Below are 24,018 nucleotides of genomic sequence, written 5' to 3'. Positions count from 1 at the left end.
TCTGTCGGCCTACCGCGATCGCGGTGAAGGGAGGCAGAATGGGGATCTGCCTATGTAAACAAGGCAGATCCCCATTCTGACAGGGGAGGAGAGAGAGATCAGCTGTTCCTAGTGATCAGGAACAGCAATCTCTCTCTATCCCCAGTCAGTCCCTCCCACTGACAGTTAGAAACACCTCTCTAGGGCACACTTAACCCCTAATGGCCCCCTAGTGTTAACTCCTTCCCTGCCAGTGCCATTTATACAGTGATCTTTCCCCTATTTTATAGACGCTATAACTTTTGCGCAAAAAATAAAAAAACGCAGAGGTGATCAAATACCACCAAAAGAAATCTCTATTTGTGGGAAAAAAAAAGACATCAATTTTGTTTGGGTGCAACATCGCACGACCGCGCAATTGTCAGCTAAAGCGACGCAATGCCGTATCGCAAAAAATGGCCTGGTTATTAAGGGGGTAAATCCTTCCAGGGCTGAAGTGGTTACAGAAACCTAGGGGTTTTGACTCAAACAATTTCCAATACCATAGAAACAAGCAAATCATACCTGGAGTTTTACAACGCCACAAGAAAGAGATGTACCAATCTCTTAAAGAATTAACCTTGACTGACCTATGCTCCAAACTGTCCCAAGCGTAAAAAAATGTAACAAAAATATCTTAAGTTGCTTTTTAAGCAGCGATTGTTTTTTTTTTTTTTTCTTTTTAATCTGAACTCCAGGCAAACAGCTAAATGCACATCCAAATGCTTATATATGTGAACTTACTTTCTGCCCATGCAGTTCATCATTATGGCTAGATCACTGACCCACTTACTGCCTTGCACAGTGATGCAACATCACCAATGCTTACTGGTCCATTTAGCAAGCTCCCACTTTTAGTTTGACAGAAGTGTGCAATACAGTAGAGATTCACTAATTCAAAGTGCTACCCAATTTCTAAGTCCTGCTTTGTGTTTCAAGGAATACACACTATGTGTGCATTTAAAGGTTGATATTTTATATATGCTTGAAGCTTTAAAGGGTAACTCCACTTTCATGGGAAAAAAAAAAGAAAATAAAAAAAATATATATATATAGCATATACAACACATATTGCAACCCAAGTCATATTTTAATTGAATGTTATTAAAAATTGCCTTTCCTTTTCAATCTGCAGCTCTGTAATTTTCTGTAACGTGCAATGCAATATGGCTACCTGTAGTTGTTCTGTACACAGAATGTATACAGAAACATCATTTCCTGCTTGTGTGATTGGCTCACTGATTTTCCCAGAAGTCTACACTAAGATACAAGTCAGATTTCTGGCATCCCCTGCAACAAAAATGTCATTTTTGGTAAGATACTCCCAATAGAAAACATCTAAAGGGATGCAGACCCTGCAGCCCTGATTCTGCAGCAGCTGGTTGATAATTATGAAACCACTCCCATTAGACTCACCCAGCACAGGGGCACAGAGGAACAAACAGTGATTTCTTCAGAATAGCAAAAGGTAGGAATCTGCAACAAAGTTTGTTAAACTTCTTTGAATAAACATATAGTAGATCACCCAGAGGGGGTTGTTTTTTTCTCTACAAAAGTGGTGTTATGTTTTAAACATGAAAAATAGTTTGCAGTATGTCAAATAATGTATATTATATACCACAAAATGTACAGGATTTTAAATATGCTAATAAAAAAAATCCATGGATTGATTTAATCTGTGTGCTGTAAAATGTTACGATCACTAGTATTTTAAAGTCATTTTTACCATTCATCATAATCCTCTAGACGTCATTTTTTAGGAAATGTTGCAGCTGGTTATTCACAAACCAAAGTAACAAATGCCACAAATGACAAACAAGTAACTAATATCATTATATATAGTAACTGACAAGAGAAAAAAAAACTTTTGAGATATTGTGTTGGAGAATGACCTTTGCTGCCTGCTCGTCTTTGAATGACAAGACCAGTGTTGTTTATTTTTAAAACTATTCAGAACTTAGGAACTGCTACTGTTTATGTGTAAATCTTTTTATGAGACACAGACAATGATTATAATACATACATACATACTATAACAAACAAAATGAGACAGACAATGTATATAACTAAAGCAATTTGAATACATAACTTGACAGATCTTGACCCTGATGGATCCTAAAGGCACTGAAGTAATAGCTGACATATGCACAATGATGTAATTGTGGCTAACCTCTAATGTAACACTGCAAATATCTGGAAAAGGCACACCATCAGTATAAATATACCATTATTCATCTGAACAATGAAAGCTTTGCTGAATATGTTCAGATTTCTAAAGTTAAGAGGAAAAACAGAAAATGCATATATAATAAAATAAATAGAACCATACATTTCTTACTCTAATCATATTGCTAGTTATATTCCATTATTACAATTAATGTTTCAAATGGTAACTGCCTGTCCCCAAAAGCTTAAACTGATCTCAGTTGCCTGCAGCTTTCACACATGAGCACATACCTTATTAATGGTTCTTATATAACACATTAACAGACTTTTATTTAAACTCTCTAGTGTGTACTAATTGAGTATCAGAAATACCATTCAAAGAAAATAACCAGGCCTTTGTAAGGAAAAAAAACCCCTGAAGAATAAATGTAGCCTAATTACAGTTTAGGCTACCTTCACATTGAGGTGTTTTACAGGTGCTATAGCGCTAAAAATAGTGCCTGCAAAGCGCCTCTCCTGTCACTCGCCAGTGGCGAGGGCTTTCGTACTGTAGCGGTGCGCTGGCAGGACGCTATGGGTGCTTTCACACGGAGACTTCGGCGGTATAGCGCCGCTATTGTCAGCTAGCGGCTGAAAAGCACGGTAAAGTGCTGCTAAAAATGGCGACGCTTTACTGCCGATGCCCCAGCGCCTCAGTGTGAAAGTGCCCTTAAGGTTTGCATGGGACAACATATGTATCACTTGCTACAATATTATTTCATGAATGTATCAAAACTAAGTAGTGGCATTATGTCAGGTAAGCAGAGTGAAGTGCTGTAACATGGAAAACAAGATTTCAGTGCCGAGAAGTCCAAAATCCCTAAAAATTGTAATACTAAATCAACTGAAAATAGCATGGTAATAAATCATTATAATATATTAATGGGAGTGCTTTATCGATCAGAAATTTAAACAGGCATGCATAAACTAAGCCAGCAAAGGAACTATGGCTTGTTAAACTTTCCTATATGCATATATAAAAAGTATACACAATTCAAAATAAATTTGGCTAGGGAATGACATACATTAATGAAGCATTTTGAAGCATAATTGTTATTTTTCGTGCTGCCTATTTTTAGGCATATCCCTGATGCAATCTTTTACTGTACTGGAAATGAATCTTGCGTTGCTACTAAGTAATCCCACGGAGACTGGGGAGCTGAATGAGAAGCATTTCCCATTACGGTAGTGCTTGGAATGGTACATATAATTTTCTTACTCATGGATGCTAGATGGGAGGAAAATGATATTTACTAGAGGTTTTCTATCTGCACATAGCTGTGTACACAATACTAATAATATATATATATATATATATATATATATATATATATATATATATACACACACACACACACACACACACACACACACAAACACACACACACATACACATATATATATATATATATATATACATACATACATACACACACACACACACACACACACACACACATATTATATATATATATATATATATATATATATATATATATATATATATATATATATATATATATATATATCTTTTCATGTGACAACACTGAAGAAATTACACTTTGCTACAATGTAAAGTAGTGTATAACAGTGTAAATTTGCTGTCCCCTCAAAATAACTCAACACACAGCCATTAATGTCTAGACCACTGGCAACAAAAGTGAGTACACCCCTAAGTGAAAATGTCCAAATTGGGCCCAAAGTGTCAATATTTGTGTGGCCACCATTATTTTCCAGCACTGCCTTAACCCTCTTGGGCATGGAGTTCACCAGAACTTTACAGGTTGCCCCTGGAGTCCTCTTTCAATCCTCCATGATGATATCACAGAGCTGGTGGATGTTAGAGACCTTGCGCTCCTCCACCTTCCGTTTGAGGATGCCCCACTGATGCCCAATAGGGTTTTCAAAGTGTCATTTCTTCAGTGTTGTCACATGAAAAGATATAATAAAATATTTACAAAAATGTGAGGAGTGTACTCACTTTTGTGATATACTGTAGATATATGAAAAGGTTTACAGCTCTACCGCATAGCCAGTAGCAGTTGTATGCTTTTTCCTGTCACTAATGAAAGTACAAACCTCTGACTTTAAAATAAAATATTAACCAAAAAAGAGGAACAAGGGCCTTAACTTATGTGCAATGATACACTAATATCCACATAAAATTGTTTACCGAGTATCGGTAGCGTCACTCTAGTCAAGAAACCTGCATATATGTCAAAAAAACAGGGTTGTCCTTATCAAGATTGGAAGGAACCAGAAGACCAAATGAGTGACACAGCATACAATGTAGGGAAAAGTAGAAAAATATGAAGAGTTTATAAATTTATTAAAATGTCATTATTCTCCCTAATGCCGGCATGGACATCCACACATAGATCTCTGGTGTCCGGACAATGGTTTACTTGTTTTGTTATGTTCTGTGTTTATTGTCTTGTGCTGCGTATTGCCATATCTAGAGACTATCTGATACAGTAGCCTCTGGATATTTGTTATGTTGTTGGTGTCACTATTACTATCTCCCATTAGGGAGAATAACAACATTTTAATTCATTTATAAACACTTCATATTTTTCTATTTTTCCCTACATTGTATGCTGTATCACTCATTTGGTCTTCTGGTTCCTTACAATCTTGATAAGGACAACCTCGTTTATTTTATATATATTTAAAATAAAATAGCCTGCTTGTTATAAAAAAAAAAGTATGCAGTCCTGCAAATCTGATGCTTGTTTTTTTCTACGTACAGTGGCAAGGATCATGTTGTGTTACTTGTAATGTGATTTTTTTTGTTAATTATCATCTTCAAGCTCTTGCAGAAGGAATGTAACAAAAAAAAATGCTTGACAGCTGTGCAAACAGTGAACACCAGCCTATGTGGGCACTGTGAGGAAAGCCCACTGTAGCAAAGGAATTTAGTGAGTTGTTCCTGCAGATTATATATTTCAGTTATTCTGCAGGGGGGAAGTATATTTTGCCCAGGATTGCTGTTACATTGCTGCATCTTTAACTCTTAAGCCTCGTACACACGGTACGATTGTTGGCAGGGGATTGTCTGTTGACAGACTGTTGTCCTTAAATCATACCATTAGTACGCTCCTTTTGACAATTGTTGTCCAATTTTCAGCCAACAAATGTTGGATGACAGGCTAGTAGATTTTCAGACAAAGGTTTGACGTTAGAGTTTCGGATGGTCAGTACACAAATTCGTCACACAAAAGTCGAAAGTAGAAACACGCATGCTCGGAATCAATGCTCACCAAACACAAAATTAGCAGAAGGGGCCCAAAGGGTGGCGCTCAAGAGCTGAAATTCCTCGTAGTACATCGATACGTTTGTGTTTGTGGCATGACAATTGTGTACCGTTAGTATGCAAGACAAGATCCTGGCACACTCCCTTTTGACAAAAATCAGACGCTCGGTTGGCCAACAATTGTACCGTGTGTACGAGGCTTTAGGCTTCCTGGTGGAAGGTTGTGTACCAATATATTTGTAAACTGATTTTCTTTTTTGTTTTTTTTTGTGTCACAGGGTGAAAATGAATTCTGTTCTATAGAATATGAGGTAAAGGTAATATTTTTCTCATGGCAGATTACCAAAATGTAGTTTTAATCTTGTGGTTTAGACAAAACTGCACTGCATTTACTCTCTCTCTCTCTCTCTCTCTGTCTCTGTCTCTCTCTCTCCCTCTCTTTCTCAAGCAGTCTGACTTTACAGAAAGGGCTTTTCAGAAAGAATAAATCCGGGTGATGCTCTTAGAGGAGACAATGCATTAAAATCTTTTCACAAGATACTAAAAATGTATAGATTGATTTTCCTGAAATCTGCAGTAAAAACAGTATAAACGTTCTCTTGTATTCATTGACGTGCAGGATTAAAAGGCATTTTAAAATGTAGCAGATTTAAAAGTGTACAACCCATTTAGTGCTTGTCCGATGGGTGGTTATAATGCAGATCAGCAAAGCTAGACAGAACATGTGTCATTTCTGCAAGGCTAGCAGAAATGCCAATGCATTTTTATTAAGATTAACTGCCAATTCCTGCTATTGTTACAGGTGAATGGAGATAGCAAAAAAAAAAAAAAACTAATCTTCCTGTTTAACAACATTGCTTGTACCTCTTTTTCTTTACAATACAGACATACTGAAGGTAAAAGCAATCCTCATATAACTGGTATATGTATCAATGTGATTATATGAAATATTCTATCCCACACAAGGAGCAGGCAGGCAGCAAGAATCTCATAAACATTACACAAAAATGACTACAATCTGATAAGACAAAGAGATATAGTATAAAGTGTAGTCCCTTTGTAAATAAAAAACGCAATTCTCACTCCTCCATTGATTGTAACATTTGTCAGGAAAGGTGTCCTCAGACTGAAAGAGTAACCTATTCATCTGTGGATCTTGTAAGGCTCTTTACCAGGCAATGTGGCCCCATCCCTCCAGAAATCCATGACAATCGACTTGTAAATGACTCTGCAAAATTAGATAGAGCTCTGCAAAAAGGGGGCTGCTCCTCACCCACCCACCTATACAGCTGCATGTGGTGGTCCTGAGCACTCCTCATTCATCCTCTATAAACCCCCTTAAGTTTATAGGAAATAGACAATCATATGGGAATTCCCCTTTCTGCACAGTATATGGAGGATGCTAGGATAGTGAAAGCTTGCAGATAAATAATTCCACACCAGGGCACATTATACACGGAGAAGCTTCATTGCCCCCCCCCCCCCCCCACCCCTCCTCCTGTCTGTACAGATGATTAATAAGCAACTGCCTCCCTCCAGAGCCGCTCTTCCCACGCACTGCGGCGCCGCACATGCGCACTGCTCTCTGCACAGGCAGCCTGGAAGAGCCCGGTGATTCCGAGCCGGGGTAACCCCACAATGCGCCTCTAGGCTCATTAATAATCTGCGGGGCTCGCTGGCCGGATGGATGCAGGAGCCGGCTATATTTAGCTCCGGAGACATTAATAATGCACGGAGCTCTCCGAGTGCCGCTGAGGGGGCAGCGCGGATTGTAGGCAGTGTGCTGGGGAGAGAGAGGACAGGGAATCCCCCTCCGCCGCCGCTGTGCCTGACTGACAGAGGGAAGACCACATCTACTGTGCGGGAACAGCGCCCCTAGCGACAAGGGATCCCGGACCGGGGATTACACGGTATTCTCCTCCCGGGGAACCCCTCTCCCCGACTCTCTATACACGGGACATACTACATACATGTCATCACAGGTATACAGGGGACTATACTACACACATGTCATCACAGGTATACAGGGGACTATACTACACACATGTCATCACAGGTATACAGGGGACTATATTACACACACTTCATCACAGGTATACAGGGGACTATACTACACACATGTCATCACAGGTATACAAGGGACTATACTACACACATGTCATCACAGGTATACAGGGGACTATATTACACACACTTCATCACAGGTATACAGGGGACTATACTACACACATGTCATCACAGGTATACAGGGGACTATACTACACACATGTCATCACAGGTATACAGGGGACTATATTACACACACTTCATCACAGGTATACAGGGGACTATACTACACACGTTATCACAGGTATACAGGGGACTATACTACACACATGTCATCACAGGTATACAGGGGACTATACTACACACATGTCATCACAGGTATACAGGGGACTATACTACACACATGTCATCACAGGTATACAGGGGACTATACTACACACATGTCATCACAGGTATACAGGGGACTATATTACACACACTTCATCACAGGTATACAGGGGACTATACTACACACATGTCATCACAGGTATACAGGGGACTATACTACACACATGTCATCACAGGTATACAGGGGACTATATTACACACACTTCATCACAGGTATACAGGGGACTATACTACACACATGTCATCACAGGTATACAGGGGACTATACTACACACATGTCATCACAGGTATACAGGGGACTATATTACACACACTTCATCACAGGTATACAGGGGACTATACTACACACGTTATCACAGGTATACAGGGGACTATACTACACACATGTCATCACAGGTATACAGGGGACTATACTACACACATGTCATCACAGGTATACAGGGGACTATATTACACACACTTCATCACAGGTATACAGGGGACTATACTACACACATGTCATCACAGGTATACAGGGGACTATACTACACACATGTCATGACAGGTATACAGGGGACTATATTACACACACTTCATCGCAGGTATACAGGGGACTATACTACACACACGTCATCACAGGTATACAGGGGACTATACTACACACATGTCATGACAGGTATACAGGGGACTATATTACACACACTTCATCGCAGGTATACAGGGGACTATACTACACACACGTCATCACAGGTATACAGGGGACTATACTACACACATGTCATCACAGGTATACAGGGGACTATACTACACAAACGTCATCACAGGTATACAGGGGACTATACTACACACATGTCATCACAGGTATACAGGGGACTATACTACACACATGTCATCACAGGTATACAGGGGACTATATTACACACACTTCATCGCAGGTATACAGGGGACTATACTACACACACGTCATCACAGGTATACAGGGGACTATACTACACACATGTCATCACAGGTATACAGGGGACTATACTACACACACGTCATCACAGGTATACAGGGGACTATACTACACACATGTCATCACAGGTATACAGGGGACTATACTACACACACTCCATCACAGGTATACAGGGGACTATACTACACACATGTCATCACAGGTATACAGGGGACTATACTACACACATGTCATCACAGGTATACAGGGGACTATACTACACACATGTCATCACAGGTATACAGGGGACTATATTACACACACTTCATCACAGGTATACAGGGGACTATACTACACACACGTCATCACAGGTATACAGGGGACTATATTACACAAACTTCATCACAGGTATACAGGGGACTATACTACACACATGTCATCACAGGTATACAGGGGACTATACTACACACATGTCATCACATGTATACAGGGGACTATACTACACACATGTCATCACAGGTATACAGGGGACTATACTACACACATGTCATCACATGTATACAGGGGACTATACTACACACATGTCATCACAGGTATACAGGGGACTATACTACACACATGTCATCACAGGTATACAGGGGACTATACTACACACATGTCATCACAGGTATACAGGGGACTATACTACACACATGTCATCACAGGTATACAGGGGACTATACTACGCACATGTCATCACAGGTATACAGGGGACTATATTACGCACACGTCATCACAGGTATACAGGGGACTATACTACACACACGTCATCACAGGTATACAGGGGACTATACTACACACATGTCATCACAGGTATACAGGGGACTATACTACGCACATGTCATCACAGGTATACAGGGGACTATATTACGCACACGTCATCACAGGTATACAGGGGACTATACTACACACACGTCATCACAGGTATACAGGGGACTATACTACACACATGTCATCACATGTATACAAGGGACAATACTACACACACGTCATCACAGGTATACAGGGGACTATACTACACACACGTCATCACATGTATACAGGGGACAATACTACACACACGTCATCACAGGTATACAGGGGACTATACTACACACATGTCATCACATGTATACAGGGGACAATACTAGACACACGTTATCACAGGTATACAGGGAACAATACTACACACATGTCATCACAGGTATACAGGGAACAATACTACACACATGTCATCACAGGTATACAAAGGACATACTACACACATGTCATCACAGGTATACAGGGGACTATACTACACACATGTCATCGCAGGTATACAGGGGACAGTACTACACACATGTCATCGCAGGTATACACAGGACATACTACACACATGTCATCACAGGTATACAGGAGACAGTACCACACACATGTCATTGCAGGTATACACATGACATACAACACACATGTCATCACAGGTATACACAGGACATACCACACACATGTCATCACAGGTATACACAGGACATACTACACACATGTCATCACAGGTATACAGGGGACTATACTACACACGTTATCACAGGTATACAGGGGACTAGACTACACAAATGTCATCACAGGTATACAGGGGACTATACTACACACGTTATCACAGGTATACCTAGATCAGGAGCAGGGGACAATATTACACACATAGAGGGTGTGTGGGTCCATACTGTGTGCTTTCCATGTACTATACACAACACAAGAGACTAAGCATTAATATACACAGTACACTCTTGTCATCATAGGTACACCTAGATAGTGAGTAGAGGAAAACATTCCACACAAGAGAGCGTGTTCTCCATGGTGCTGAACAATTAGTACTATACACAGGACCAGAGACTAAGCACTAATATACACAGTAAACCCATGTCATCATAGGCATACCTAGATCAGGAGCAGAGGAAAATAGTCCATACATGAGTACAAAGTGTGTGTGTGTCTGTGTGTGTTTTTCTATGGTGCTGATCAATATGTACAGGACATAACACAAAAGACTGAGAACTAATGTACACAGTGTATATCCATGTCATCATAGGTATAACTACATCACAGAGCAGAGGAAAATGTGTGTGTGTTTTCTCTATGAGTGTATATAGTACACCCATGTCATCAAAGGGTTACATATATGATGTGTAGTTTAAACATATTCTAGACGGTTGTATTAGAGCAGAGGGCAGTGAAGGTGGATAAGTGTGTGTGCCTATACTGTGTGCTCTCCATGGTGCTGAACAATCGATAGTAGACACAGGGGACCACAGGTCTGAGCAGTAATGTATACAGTACACTCATGTCATTTTAGGTATACTTATAGGAGGCATAATACGAATATATTTTGGAGGAGTGTATTATAACAGAGGGGTAGTGAAGGTGAAGGAGTGTGTGCCTGTACTGTGTGCTCCAAGTGGTGCTGAACAATCTATACTAGACACAGGTCCAGAAAACCATCACTAATGTACACAGTACACTCATGTCATCATAACTATACCCAGATCAGGAGCAGAGGAAAATATTCTGCACATATGTTTAAAGTGGATGGATGAGTGTGTGTGCATATGTGTGTACTCTCCATGCTACTACAGTCATGTCATCATAGGTACACCTAGCTAGGGAGTAGAGGAAAACATTCCACACAAGTGAGTGTGTTCCCCATGGTGCTAAACAATCTGTACTGCACGCAGGATCAAACACTGAACACTACTATTTTATAGTACATAGTATAAAGGTATCGTATGAAAATATTCTAGACGATTGTATTAGTGCAGTGAAGGTGGGTGAGTGTGTGCCTATACTGTGTGCTCTCCATGGTGCTGAACAATCTGTACTAGACACAGGTCCAGAAAACAATCACCGATGTACACAGTGCACTCATGTCTTCATAGGCATTATATTAAGCATCACATGAACATACTCTGGAGGATAGTATGGTAACACAGTGAAGGTGTGTAGGTGTGTGCATGCACTGTGTGCTCTACATGGTGCTGAACAATGTGTACCAGTCAGAGGAGCTGAGGTCTGAGCACTAACACACAGTATACTCATATCATCATAGACATAGGACAATGTGTACCAGACAGAGGAGCTGAGGTCTGAGCACTAACACACAGTATACTCATATCATCATAGACATAGGACAACGTGTACCAGACAGAGGAGCTGAAGTCTGAGCACTAACACACAGTATACTCATATCATCATAGACATAGGACAATGTGTACCAGTCAGAGGAGTTGAGGTCTGAGCACTAACACACAGTATAGTCATATCATCATAGACATAGGACAATGGGTACCAGACAGAGGACAAGAAATTGTGCACAAATGTACACAGTAAAATCATATCATGGGAATACTTCTGTTTAAAGAAAATATACTGGGGACTGTACAGTAGCACAGAGAATGTGCATGAGTGTGATTGTCAGTACTGTGTGCCCTCCATAATGCTGTTCAATCTGACACTGGGCAAGGTACTGGGCACTAATATACATAGTACACTCATGTCATTGGTATACTGATATCAGGCATTATATGAAGATATTCTACAGGAGAGTATACCATAACATATGGAAGGTAGAATGAGTGTGTGCCATTGTGCTGATCGCTGTGCAGTACACATAGGTCCAAATGCTGAGCACTTATATACACATTGCCCTCGTGGCTTGGGTATACTTATATCAGATATATGAAAACATCTCAAGTTGGCATATGATGGAAGGTTTGGTGTGTGCCTGTACTGTGTGCTGCACATGGTGCTGAACACACTGAAGGAGACACAGGGCATGACAATAGGCACCAGTGTGGACAGTACATTTAGGACAAAGGTGCACTTCTATCAGGCATCATATTCCAAACAAGTGCATGAATGTATACAGGAATGATGGATAGGTGTGAGGCTACACTGTGCCCTGGGAGCTATTCATGGTGCTAAACGATCGTTATTATTACACATAGGACAGGAGTCTGGACACTAATGTACACTATACATGTGTGTGCATTCCACTTCCATCAGGATCCATAAGAAAACACGTCCACTATAACACAAAGCAGGACATCATTGTGTGTCTGCGCTGTGTGCTCGGTGCTCTCCATGGTGCTGAGCGGTCTATTAGCAGACACGGGATAGGAGAGGAGGCTCAGTACTATTTATTGTACGCCGTATATTCGTGTCTTGGATAGGTACATCTTTACTATTGTACACCATATATTCATGTGATGGATAGGTACACTTGCACTATTTATTGTACACCATATATTCATGTGATGGATAGGTACACTTGCACTATTTATTGTACACCATATATTCATGTGATGGATAGGTACACTTGCACTATTGTACGCCGTATATTCATGTCATGGATGGGTACACATTTACAGTATCAGGCAGTATATGTGTGTGTAATGTAGAAGAGACAAGCTGTGTGCTCGGAGCTCTCCATGGTAGTGACCGGCGAGCGAGTACAGGAGTACTTGGTACAGTCAGGTCATGCCTTGCCTTTTATTTATAGATGTCATATTAAACCGAGCTGAGAGTCTAGGAAAGCAATCAAAGCAATGCTGTGCAGGCATTCCGACTATTCACACTATTCTCCACCAGCTCATCAAACTGCAGTATAAAGTGTGACCTTGTGCTCGGTAAATCGTTCTGTAATGTAGACCAATATAGGTCAATGTGTCCAGATTACAGAGGCTCCTTATTCTGTGTGATCTCTCTGGATGAGATCCCCATACATTCTCTGTGTAATCTCAACGATTATTGTGTCTGGGATACAAGAAGGAATACAAGGTGTCGCCGGATAAACTTCTTCTTAGCTGGGATTTTAGGAATACATTTATCAGTCAGCAACCATCATCATGTCATAAGCGGCAACTGTACGAGGAACCCCCAGAAGAGGACCACAAATCCGACTTTTCTCCCCTCATTGTACAAGTCATACATGTACTTCACTCTCTTACAGTCTTCATTATTAAATATCACTTGATGGGCAATGGAAGGAAATGACTATTTCATACATCTTCCCCAATGTGACAGAATATGGAAACCCAAAACCACCTCTATTCCGCCTCTACATATTTACACACTGCGTTCTGTATTCCCAGTACAGACACCTTACTTCCACCTGACTCCACTGGATTATATACGATTGGAATATATACACAGTGATATATAGGTTTGCAATTAAAGAGATTTAGAAAAATATATATACATATATATTCTTAATTCCCAATTCGGATTGTATTGCATACAATTTAGTGACATGCTTCCACCTCCATCTATCCATAATTATCAAAATGAAATCCCCACTATAGGATCACTAAAATCAGCAACAAGACTAACAAGGATCTTACACCAAGCATCGGTCACACAACAGTATACAACTATTGGTTTGAGAAGACTACCCAGTACATGTTCCAATGTAATTGACATTGACTAAAATAAGGTCTTATGTACTCTTCATAAGCACTGTGTGTACTCTCTTTACCAGCAGTAGGAATCAGTCAGCAGACTGCTATTTCAGGCTGTAAAGTGTGCAGCACGTGATCAGATTGTTACTCCAGCACACATGTAGTATCCCCATCGCAGCGTGCCCTTCACATCTCACATTGTATATACAGGTACATCTGAGTGATCATATATTATATGCACACATACATCCAAATAATCACATTGCTTATACATGTACATCTAAGTGATTACATTGTATATTTACATGCATCTAAGCAATCAAACCGTATAAAGAGATACATCTAAATAACCACATTGCATAAACACCTACATCTAAGTGACCACATAGTACATTAGAGCTGCACCATTAATCGTTAAGAATAGTTATCATTTTTTTTCCCGCCATTAATCGTTAAGAATAGTTATCGATTGTTTCCGGTTGTGATCTTGACAAAGTATGATTCTTTCTATGCAGAGAATTCTCCCTGCTCTGCTAAAGCCGATAGCCTTCAAAAGAAAGAAGAAAAATACGGGCAGTCTGCCAAGAATCACAACATTCTTTAGCAGTGGAACTTAAGTATAAACATTGTAACAATTTGTTCTTTAGATCAAAGGAATACACTTTGGTGTGTAAATGAGGGAAGTTTAACCACTTAAACACTAAACCTTTTTTCTGACATTTGTTGGTTTCAAGTTAAAATGATTTTTTTTTTGCTAGAAAATACTTAGAAACCCCAAACATTATATATATATATATATATATATATATATATATATATATATATATATTAGTAGAGACCCTAGAGAATAAAATGGTGGTTGTTGCGCAGCAGTCGTTCAAATGCAATTTTTTGTGAAACAATAACACTTTAATGAATTAAAAAAAAACTAACCAGTAAAGTTAGCCCAATTTATTTTGTATAATGTGAAAGATTTTACGCCGTGAGAATTGTGAGAGAATCGTGATCTTTTTATTCTAAGCAAAAAAATTGCGATTCCCATTTTGGCCAGAATCATGCAGCTCTATAGTACATACACATTCAACTAAGTGATCACATTTTATATATACACCTACATGATCATATTGTATGTATACATCTAGGTTATCACATTGTATATACACACATCTTAGTGATCACACTGTATGTATACATCTAAGTGATCACATTATATATACACACACACATCTTAGTGATCACATTTTATATATACACATCTGAGTGATTACACTATATATACACACACATCTTAGTGATCTCACTGTATGTATACATCTAAGTGATCACATTGTATATACATCTAAGTGATCACATTGTATATACATCTGAGTGATCACACTGATATACATCTAAGTGATCACATTGATATACATCTAAGTGATCATATTTTATATGCATCTCAGTGATCACATTGTATATACATGTAAGTGATCACATTGTATATACATGTAAGTGATCACATTGTATATACATCTAAGTGATCACATTGTATATACATCTAAGTGATCACATTGTATATACACACACATCTAAATGTTCACATTGCATATACATGTAAGTGATCACATTGATATACATCTAAGTGATCACATTGTATATACATCTCAGTGATCACATTGTATATACATCTAAGTGATCACATTGTATATACATGTAAGTGATCACATTGTATATACATCTCAGTGATCACATTGATATACACACACACACACATTTAGGAGATGCGGATGTACAGCAGCACATGCTTTCAGCCAAGCTCTGAGCCCCAGATACAATGATTTATCTGTCAAATAAATAAGTCTTTCCCCTGAAACAAAGGCGAATTAATGACACATCGTGCATGAACAGTGTTCACCCGGCAGGGAGCACACACTGCTTGTGGAATCACACAAACTGACAGGCTGCGATGTACCATACAATCCGCGTTATATAAAGGTGACCGGGTGTAAGCTATACATAAACTTTGCAGGCATGAGCCAGGGCCGCCCACAGTCCCCCCGCTGGGTGATAGATCCCAGGGAGGACACACACATGGAATGTCCTAGATGACACTATCAGACTATTTCATTGTATCCAATGCCAAGACAATGACTTCCCCTAGGAATATACACAAGGTGGTGTACACATTACTAGACACAGGAGAGGGGAACAAAGCGCTTTACCTGGATTTCCCTGGCGTGGTATACAATAATGAGACCCAGCAGGATGATCGTGGACAGGCTTATAAGGCATTTTAGGGCTAATGAGTAGAGCGATCCCTGCAACAGAAACACGTGTCAGTATGACAGGGACAAGACACAGCAAGCTGGCAGTGAGGGCAACTTACTATACTTCCGACTCATACATGGGAATAGATTGCCTGCAGCTGGGACTACCCTCCTGGGTGCAATGCTACAGGGAAAGGGCAGCTGTCAGGGAAACTGTATCACAGGGACACACATACTTCACACCCTGCCTCCTACAGAGACAGGGACTGATCAGGAGACACTTTATGGGAGCATAGCCTGGTGCAATCACTCTATCAGCACTCTGCTTAGATCATACAAAACACACTTTCACTGGCTGCATTGTGGGGGCAATTACATCTAAGAAACAAGTTCATCCACTTCCTACACTGCCCCTTACAAAGTGCTGTCAGAGAGGAATACAGGGGATGGTTGGTCAGAAGGCACTTCATAGGAGCACAGCCTGGTGCAGTCACACTATCAGTATTCTGCTCAGATCATACAAAACACACTTTCACTGGCTGCATGCTGGGGCAATTGTACCACAGGGACACATACACACTTCACACCCAGCCGCCCTACAGAGAGAGGGGTTGATCAGCAGGCACTTCAGAGGAGCACAGCCTGGTGCAGTCACATGCACTGTCAGCACACTGCTCAGATCATACAAAACACAATGTCACTGTCAGCAGGCTGGGGGCAACTGTATCACAGGGACACACACACTGACACACACACACTCTTCCATCTACAGAGACAGGGACTGATCAGCAGGCACTTCATGGGAGCACAGCATGGTGCAATCACACTATCAGCACTTTGATCAAACATACAAAACACACTTTCACTGGCTGCATGCTGGGGACAATTGAATCAAAGAGACAAGTTAATCCACTTCCTACACTCCTCCTTACAAAGTGCTGTCAGAGAGAAATACAAGGGGTGGTTGGTCAGAAGGCACTTTGTAGGAGCAAAGCCTGGTTTAGTCACTCTATCAGCACTCTGCTCAGATCATACAAAACACTTTCACTGGCTGCATGCTGGGGGACAATTGTATCTAAAGCTGGATACACACTATAAAACTTTCTTTAGTTTTTTTAAGAGATACCAAAACCATATAATATATGGTCACACCTAAACACTTCCAATTTGTATGCAGTCAGGCAGGCCTTTGCACTACATACTGTAGTTGAAGGTAAATCTAAAGGAAATCTAACACAAGTTGTATAGTGTGTAACAAGTTTATCCACTTCCTACACTGCCTCTTACAAAGTGCTGTCAGAGAGGAATACAGGAGGTGATCGGTCAGAAGGCACTTCATGGGAGCACAGCCTGGTTTAGTCACACTATCAGCACTCTATACAGATTATAGAAAAGAAACTTTCACTGGTTGCATGCTGGGGGCAACTCTATCTAAGAAACAAGTTCAGCCACCCCCACACTGCCTCTTGCAAAGAGGAATACAAGAAGGTGACTAGTCAGAAGGCACTGGCAGAGCTTCATGTACTTCTTATGAACACAGCCTGGTACAGCCACCCCATCAGCCCTCTGGATTATATTAAATAAACTTTCACAAGCTGCATACTGGGGGCAACTGTATCAAAGAGACACGTTCGGCCACCCCCCCCCCTCACATTGCCTCTTACAATGTGCTGTTTTTAGAGAGGAATACAAAGGGGCGATTGATCAGAAGGGTCTGGAGTCCAGCCAGTAAGTCACACTATTCAGATTGTATAAAATGGGATTTCACTGTCTGCATGCGGGTGACAGCTGCATCAAATGGAAAAAACGTCCCACTGCTGCTTTACAAAGTGCTGTGTGATCAACCTTCCTGCACTCCATAGTGTAGTCAGATGATATAAAATAAACTTTCACTGGCTGCATGCTGGTAATAGTTATATCACAAGGACACACCAATACGTCCCCCTGTCTCTTTACAAAGCGCTGTCTGATCAACCCTTCTGCATTCCTTAGTATTAAATGCATCCAGATGATATAAGATAGACTTTCGTTGGCTACATGTTGATGACAGCTGTATCCTAGGGGCGCACAAACAAGATCAGTCACTCTTTTTCCATAGCAGCCCAGTCTAGTATTAAAAGCATTCAGACGATATAAGATAGACTTTCACTGGCTGCATGCTGGTGATGGTTATATCACAGGGACACACCAAGTCCAGTAATGCTTCTTTACAAAGTGCTGTCTGACCAACCCTTCTGCATTCCTTAGTATTAAATGCATTAAGATGATATAAAATAGGCTACATGCTGGTGAGAAGGTGGGGGGGTGACTGATTTTAAAGGAGTCTACTGCTTCATCCACACTATCAGCATCCTAAAAGATGGACTTTCACTGGCTACATGCTGGAGACAGCTTTATCACAAGCGCACAAACAAATAAGACCAGTCACTTTTTACAAAGTCCACTCAGATTTTCCATACAGTAATACAAGGGGCTGATTGATCATGAGTTTCCTGCTATATGCACAGTATCACCATCCAATAAGATAGACTTTCACTGGCTGCATGCTGGTGACAGCTTTATTACAAGCACACATACTAACAAGGTTGGTCAGTCTTTAAAAAGTCCCCTCAGAATTTCCATAGGGGAATACAAGGGTGGAGGGGGGAGGGGCTGATCAGGAGTTTCCTGCTTCATCCATACTGTCAGCATCCAATAAATTTAGACTTTCACCGGCTACATGCTGGTGACAGTTGTATCACAAGCACACAAACTAACAAGATCGTTAGTCTTTACAAAGTCCCCTGAGATTTCCCATAGAGGAATACAAGGGTGGAGGGGGGAGGGAGGTGATCAGAAGGAGTTCCCTGCTTCATCCATAGTATCAGCATCCAATAAGATAGACTTTCACTGGCTGCATGCTGGTGACAGCTTTATCACTTTATAACAAGTGCACACACTAACAAGATTGGTCAGTCTTTACAAAGTCCCCTGAGATTTTCCATAGGGGAATACAAGGGTGGAGGGGGAGGGCTGATCAGGGGTTTCCTGCTTCATCCACACTGTCAGCATCCAATAAATTTAGACTTTCACTGGCTACAAGCTCATGTCAGTTGTATCACAAGCACACAAACTAACAAGATCGGTCAGTCTTTACAAAGTCCCCTCAGAATGTCCATAGGAGGATACATGGATGGAGGGGGGTGATCAGGGGTTTCCTGCTTCATCCACACTGTCAGCATCCAATACATTTAGACTTTCACTGTCTACAGGCTGGTGACAGTTGTATCACAAGCACACAAACTAACAAGATCGGTCAGTCTTTACAAAGTCCCCTGAGATTTTCCATAGAGGAATACAAGGGTGGAGGAGGGGTAGGGGGTGATCAGAAGTAGTTTCCTGCTTCATCCACACTGTCAGTATCCTATAAGATAGACTTTCACTGGCTGCATGCTGGTGGTCATGAAGGGTGAGGTCCTCATGCAAAGTTGTAGAAGTTGCCCAGGGAGTGATGACAAGGACAGGGGGCCATGTATCCCCCTCCCCGGCTCACCTTGTCATAGGCTCCCCAGGACAGTTCGGTCTCAATGACCATGACTACGATGCCGAACATGCCGAAGATGAGCGCGTAGTCGCTGAGCCTCTTGCGCTTCTCGAAGAGCGCCCTGCGGTGACCGAGCTTGTAGCCGATGTTCTGGTTCTTCTTCTTGCCGGACTTGTTCCCCGCGGAGGTGGAGGGTGAGGCTCCGCTGTAGGGGACCAGGTTGTTGGAGTTGTGCTCGGGTTTGGAGACGACGATCTCGGGCGCGGAGGCGGGGGTGGCGGAGGAGATGGGTTGTAGGGGTTGGGACTCGGAGTCGAGTTCATGAAGGTTCCTGCGGGACGCGCTGAGGTTGCTCAGGGGTCTCATGACGCCTCCGTTGTACCTGCAGCTGCTCATGGCTATTTCCGTGAACGGGTTACTCTCCCGGCGTTGGTCGTTGCCGCCGCTGATGCTGGGGCTCGCCTGCTGACGGCTGTGGCACTGCTGGTAGTGGGGTGGAGGAGGCGGGTGGTGCGGGGCTCTGGACGAACTGGCATGGCTGGAAGGCGTCAACTCGCTCACGTTCAGCTGGCTGCCCTGCCGGGAGGAGGCGGAGGACAGCGGCGAGGTGCGGAAGGCGCCGGCGGGGACGGGGGATGAAGTGCGGAGAAGGGGGAGGTTGTCCCCGCCGTGGTGGAACGAGCAGCTGTTGCACCGGAGGCACGGACCGTCCTGCTGCTGGAAGAAGAGCTGCTCGTCCGGACTGTACTGCTGAGGCGGAGGAGGAGGAGGAGGAGGCGGCGGCTGCTCGGGGAAGAAGCCGTGCTGGAACTGCAGCGATGTTTCCATGTCAGGGCTGTTAAAGCTGCAGGAGGACCGCCAGGCTGACGACCCGGCGCACTGCGCTCTGCCAGGGATGGGGAAGTCCTCCTCAGCTCCGGAGGAACGGCCCATCTCGGCTCCCGTAGAATCCAGCCGAAGCGTCCGATTGGTCGGGCGGACCAAAACAACGGGCATGACGTCAGCGCCTGGGCGGGGACTCCGGCTGCAGCTGGTGTGTGAGGAGCGCGGCTGCCTTCAGTGCGATCCGGAGCTGGGACGAGGAGCCGGGGAGGAACCCCAGCACGTGTGTGACCGGCTCATCATCGGCTCTGCCTGCACCCAGGACCGGGACGTGGAGGATCCTGGCTACTCATGGACCGGGAGGGCACAGTCTTCATAGTGAGGACACCTGGAAGAGATCAGACACAGAGGACATTAGTACCGGACAAACCGATCATCTACATTCATCATCACCTCGGGGCTTCATACTACATGTATAGGCTTTACATACAAACGTCACACTAGTCAAACCTGCCATTGACAGTATTTATAAAGATCTCATCTGATTGCATTCATGCAGAACCCCCACTACAGATCCATGTGATGGGATCAGAAATAAGGTGACATGTCATTGTGTAGTATTCATTCAGCAAATGTTCTGATTACATTCATATAGATCTCCATTAGAACATACATGTATAGTTCTATCCATGTGATGGGATCAGAAATAAGGTGACATGTCATTGTGTAGCATTCATTCAGTAAAGATCCTGATTACATTCATATAGATCTCCATTAGAACATACATTTATATTTCTATCCATGTGATGGGATCAGAAATATGGTGACATGTCATTGTGTAGTATTCATTCAGCAAATGTTCTGATTACATTCATATAGATCTCCATTAGAACATACATGTATAGTTCTATCCATGTGATGGGTTTATAAATATGGTGACATGTCATTGTGTAGCATTCATTCAGTAAAGATCCTGATTACATTCATATAGATCTCCATTAGAACATACATTTATATTTCTATCCATGTGATGGGATCAGAAATATGGTGACATGTCATTGTGTAGTATTCATTCAGCAAAGATCCAGATTGCATTTATGCAGATCTTCACTAGAACCTCCAATACAGATCCATACATGTGATGGGATCAGAAATATACAGTGACTTGTGTTTTTTTTAGCAAAGATGCCGATTGCATTTATATAGATCTCCACATACATTTATAGTTCTATCCATGTGATGGGATCAGAATACGGTGACATGTCTTCTGGTAGCATTCGTTCAGTAAAGATCCTGATTGCATTCATATAGATCTCCATTAAAATATACATTTTTTATAGTTCTATCCATGTGATGGGATCAGAATACGATGACATGTCATTGTGTAGCTGTAGCATTCATTCAGTAAAGATCCTGATTGCATTCATATAGATCTCCATTAGAACATACATTTATAGTTCTATCCATGTGATAGGATCCTGTCTTCTCCTCAAATATTACTTTTAGGCTCCATGCACACTAGTTTTTTATAAGCTCCACATATGCTAGAAAAAAAACGACGCGTGAAAAATGCTGATATTAGCGTTTTCGTACTGGCTTGTAGTAGCGTTTTAGTAGCTTTTAGAAGCTTTTTGGAGTATTGGCATTTTATTAGTGTTTTTTAGCGTACATGAAAAAAAAAAAAGAAGCTGTTTGGGGCATTTAAGTAGCATTTAGGAGCGTTCAGTGTTTTTTTCTGCTTGAAAAATGCTCCAGAAAACTCTACGAAAACATTTTTTTTCTGCTCCTATATCCTGAAGCTCAAACAATTATTAAAGTCTAAAGTAGTGTGCATGGACACATCATAAGATAACACTATTTAGCTTCTAGAAGAAAAAAATGCTAATAATAGCTTCCAGGAGCTTAAAAAAATGCCAGTGTGCATGGAGCCGTAGAGAAATCTTACAATGTTATCCCCAACAGGAGTTCCCTGAACTATAGGTGATCAGTCTATGTTAGATCCCAGAATCATATGCTGTGCAAACATTTGAAGTGATAGTAAAGCAGAACTGAACCCATCAATTTAACAGATTCAAAAAAAACTATATTGCCAAAAGTATTGGGACACCTGCTTTTACAAGCGTGGGAACTTTTTACTATATACTTGTACTATATTACCAAAAGTATTGGTACGCCTGCCTTTACACGCACATAAACTTTGATGGCTTCCCAGTCTTAGTCTGTAGGGTTCAATATTGAGATGGCCCACCCTTTGCAACTAAAACAGCTTCAGCTCTTCTAGGAAGGCTGTCCACAAGGTTTAGGAGTGTGTCTATGGGAATATTTACCCATTCTTCCAGAAGTGCATTTGTGAGGTCAGGCACTGATGTTGGATGAGAAGGCCTGGCTCACAGTCTCAGCTCTAATTCATCCCAAAGGTGTTCTATTGGATTGAGGTCAGGACTCTTTGCAGGCCACTCAAGTTCCTCCACCCCAAACTCGCTCATCCATGTCTTTGTGGACCTTGCTTTGTGCACTGGTGTGCAGTCATGTTGGAACAGGAAGGGGCCACCCCCACATTATTCCCAAAATGTTGGGAGCATGAAATTGTCCAAAAGCCCAACCTCTTAAAAACAACCCACCATAACCCCCCCCCTCCACCAAATGATTTGGACCAGTGCACAAAGCAAGGTCCATAAAGACGTGGATGAGTGAATTTTGGATGGAGGAACTTGACTGGCCTGCACAGAGTTCTAACCTCAACCAGATAGAACACCTTTGGGATGAATTAGAGCGGAGACTGCGAGCCAGGCCTTCTCATCCACATCAGTGCCTGACCTCACAAATGGGCTTCTGGAAGACTGGTCAAACATTCCCAAAGACACACTCCCAAAACTTGTGGGCAGCCTTCCCAGAAGAGTTGAGGCTGTTATAGCTGCAAAGGGTGGACCAACTCAATATTGAAACCTACAGACTAAGACTGGGATGCTATAAAATTTCATGTGCATGTAAAGGCAGGCGTACCAATACTTTTGGTAATTTAGTGTACATTTACAGTTCTATCTATGTGATGAGATCAGAATAAGGTGACATGTCTTCTGGTAGCATACATTCAGTAAAGCTCCTGATTGCATTCATAAAGATTTCCATTAGAACATACATTTACAGTTCTATCCATG

General features: G+C 41.7%; 1 protein-coding gene across 2 annotated transcripts in view; it reads right to left on the bottom strand.

Moving 5' to 3' along the window:
- Window positions 1-21,049, bottom strand: part of KCNN2 (potassium calcium-activated channel subfamily N member 2) — a 295,300-nt gene extending 274,251 nt beyond the window's left edge. For both annotated transcript variants that reach the window (XM_073624634.1, XM_073624635.1), the window contains exons 1-2: window positions 20,048-21,049; window positions 16,471-16,566 (exon numbers count right to left, since the gene is read on the bottom strand). In XM_073624634.1, the coding sequence (XP_073480735.1) occupies window positions 16,471-16,566; window positions 20,048-21,034 (1,083 nt within the window). In that variant the 5' untranslated portion in view covers window positions 21,035-21,049. The remainder of the gene's footprint in view (window positions 1-16,470; window positions 16,567-20,047) is intronic.
- Between the last annotated feature and the right edge of the window lie 2,969 nt (window positions 21,050-24,018).

The sequence above is a fragment of the Aquarana catesbeiana genome, linkage group LG01, assembly GCF_042186555.1.
Source record: "Aquarana catesbeiana isolate 2022-GZ linkage group LG01, ASM4218655v1, whole genome shotgun sequence".
Classification (NCBI taxonomy): Eukaryota; Metazoa; Chordata; class Amphibia; order Anura; family Ranidae; genus Aquarana; species Aquarana catesbeiana.
This window is presented reverse-complemented; position numbering and strand designations above follow the sequence as displayed.